This window comes from Myotis davidii, unplaced genomic scaffold, assembly GCF_000327345.1.
Source record: "Myotis davidii unplaced genomic scaffold, ASM32734v1 scaffold217, whole genome shotgun sequence".
Classification (NCBI taxonomy): domain Eukaryota; kingdom Metazoa; phylum Chordata; class Mammalia; order Chiroptera; family Vespertilionidae; genus Myotis; species Myotis davidii.
The window spans coordinates 4,944,914-4,946,969 of record NW_006290034.1 but is presented as its reverse complement, the minus strand read 5'-3'; the positions used below and the strand labels follow the sequence as shown (position 1 = coordinate 4,946,969).

Sequence of the window (2,056 nt, the reverse complement as noted above, 5' to 3'; positions counted from 1 at the left end):
CTTTCTATTCTCTCTCCCTATCCCTTCCTCTCTGAAATCAATAAAAATATATATGTTAAAAATAAAAATAAACAAACAAACAAATAAATAAATAAATAAATGGGGATCATGGTTGGTAGTCACATCCTAGGCCTATAGCTTCCTTGACAAAGGTCAATGTTTACTTAGTGAGCTTATCTATTGTCTTTTTGCATCTAAGAGCACACCTTTGAAATGTCACAGTAATTTTCTTTCCCAGATGCCTCAAGGCACAACATCACCCACCAGAGCACAGACCACAGAACCCTCACTGTCACCTCGTCTCCCAGTGTCACCTCTCGGTACTGGAAACGTTCACCATTAACTGCCCCGGACTCGCCGACGTAAAAGAAGTAGTGTCTCTCCGGTTTACTTTTCATCCAATCCCAGCGATTTCACCGCTTTGCTCCCTCCCACCTCCCAGATCTCCCACCGGTGGATTTCATGCACCCACCCCCTTTCCCCCTTACGTCCCTTCCTTTGATTCTCATGTCTTAAATAAGCTGCAAAAGTGCCATTCCCCAGAGCATTTTCTCAATCCGTTGAGATTGTGCTTCCTGGCAATTGTCATCAGTTTGTTTCAAATCAACTCATAAAAATAATTCTCTACAGTTCTGGACGTATCTTATGTCGACAGTACTGATCACAGTGGCTTTTGACTGTGACTTGTCTGACTGTCAGATTACACTGAGCTCGACAAAGGAGAGACTGTTCTGATTCCGTCGGCAAACACATGCTCCCTGCGGGGCATCGCGCAGTGGCTTCTGTTCCGGGGACTCCGGCCTAGAAGACACTGCATCTAATTGCCAGTAAGTCTGTGGTAGAAAGGCGAGCACAAGTGTGGACTTGGGGGCCTCCTCGAGGAGGTTATGTTTTTTGCACCGTGTTTTTTAAATTCCTTCTTTATAATCCCACCCCCACTGGCTCCTGACTCACCTTCAGGAAGTACCCTCGACTGCCAGCCACCACGACCCCTTTTTCGCCTTCAAAGCCATCGACCATCACCACCAGGTCCACGTGCGAGTACTTCTTCTTGACGGTGCAGTCACCCCAGATCCTCTCGACTTTGTTGTCCGCATCCTGAGGAAACAGGAGCGGGAGAGAAAGATGCATGGCCTCTGAATTCTACAACCTCCATCTCTCCAAACCCTGTTCTCATAACAACCCGGAGCTTTGGGAAGCCACGGCTTCACTCCAACACCAGGTTTCGGTCATCGTGTCCAGAGACTGGAGAAGGGAATATGCTAGAGGATTTGTGCTCAGTAGAGAAATAATCATTTTCAGATTCCTAGAAGGGATTCTAGCCATGAAACTCAAAGCATGATTGTCCAAAAGATCGACCTCTCTCTCTCTCTCTTACCCTTTTAAATGCTTTGTATAAGGACACCTCAACCCTAGACAATCAACATTGCCTGGGGTGCAGAGGAGAATGTAGATTTCTTTTTCCAGGCTCTCATTGGTCCCAGGGCCACGGGAGGGCGGGCTCAGGGCCCCAGACCTCCTGAGTCTGCCACCCCAGCCAGCAGAGAGTTTAAACATTCCGTTCACCAGGGAATGAATGAAAGAGGCACAGATGGGCCCCGCTCTGGCTGGGGTGTCAGGAAACAAAGGCTGGGCTCAGAGCAGCTTTGTGCTGGGGAAGCTCCCTCACAGCAGGAAACTTTTATCATGCAGATTCCCCTTCAACCTGCTGCTTCTCAGCGGGGCGTGGGTGAGGGGTGAGGTTGATTTAGCAGATCCCTCCCACGAGACTGGCTGCTACCAGGGGCAACAGTGGAGGACAGCAGCCAGATGCAGAAGAGATTTCTGGGCCAGCAGTCTCCTACCTGCGGTCTCTGCCACTTCCCAATCAGGCAAGGATCTGACGCTTTCAATTCTCAATTAGTGGGCAGGGTGAATACACAAAGGACCTGCTTCTGCTACAAGGCCCCTCGTACAGAACGTCAGTGTGTCCTTACCCTCCTTCCAACAGAGGAGCGATGTCGGCTGTGGCACCTCCACCTACCTCATCGTTACTGATGGGCACCGAGGGATGCAG

General features: G+C 49.6%; 1 protein-coding gene across 1 annotated transcript in view; it reads right to left on the bottom strand.

Moving 5' to 3' along the window:
* Window positions 1–2,056, bottom strand: part of SARS (seryl-tRNA synthetase) — a 16,649-nt gene that overhangs the window by 5,480 nt on the left and 9,113 nt on the right. The window contains 2 exon segments of the mRNA XM_006779407.2: window positions 955–1,098; window positions 2,024–2,056. The exon segment at window positions 2,024–2,056 is cut by the window's right edge and continues 132 nt beyond it. Coding sequence (XP_006779470.1) covers window positions 955–1,098; window positions 2,024–2,056 — 177 coding nt within the window.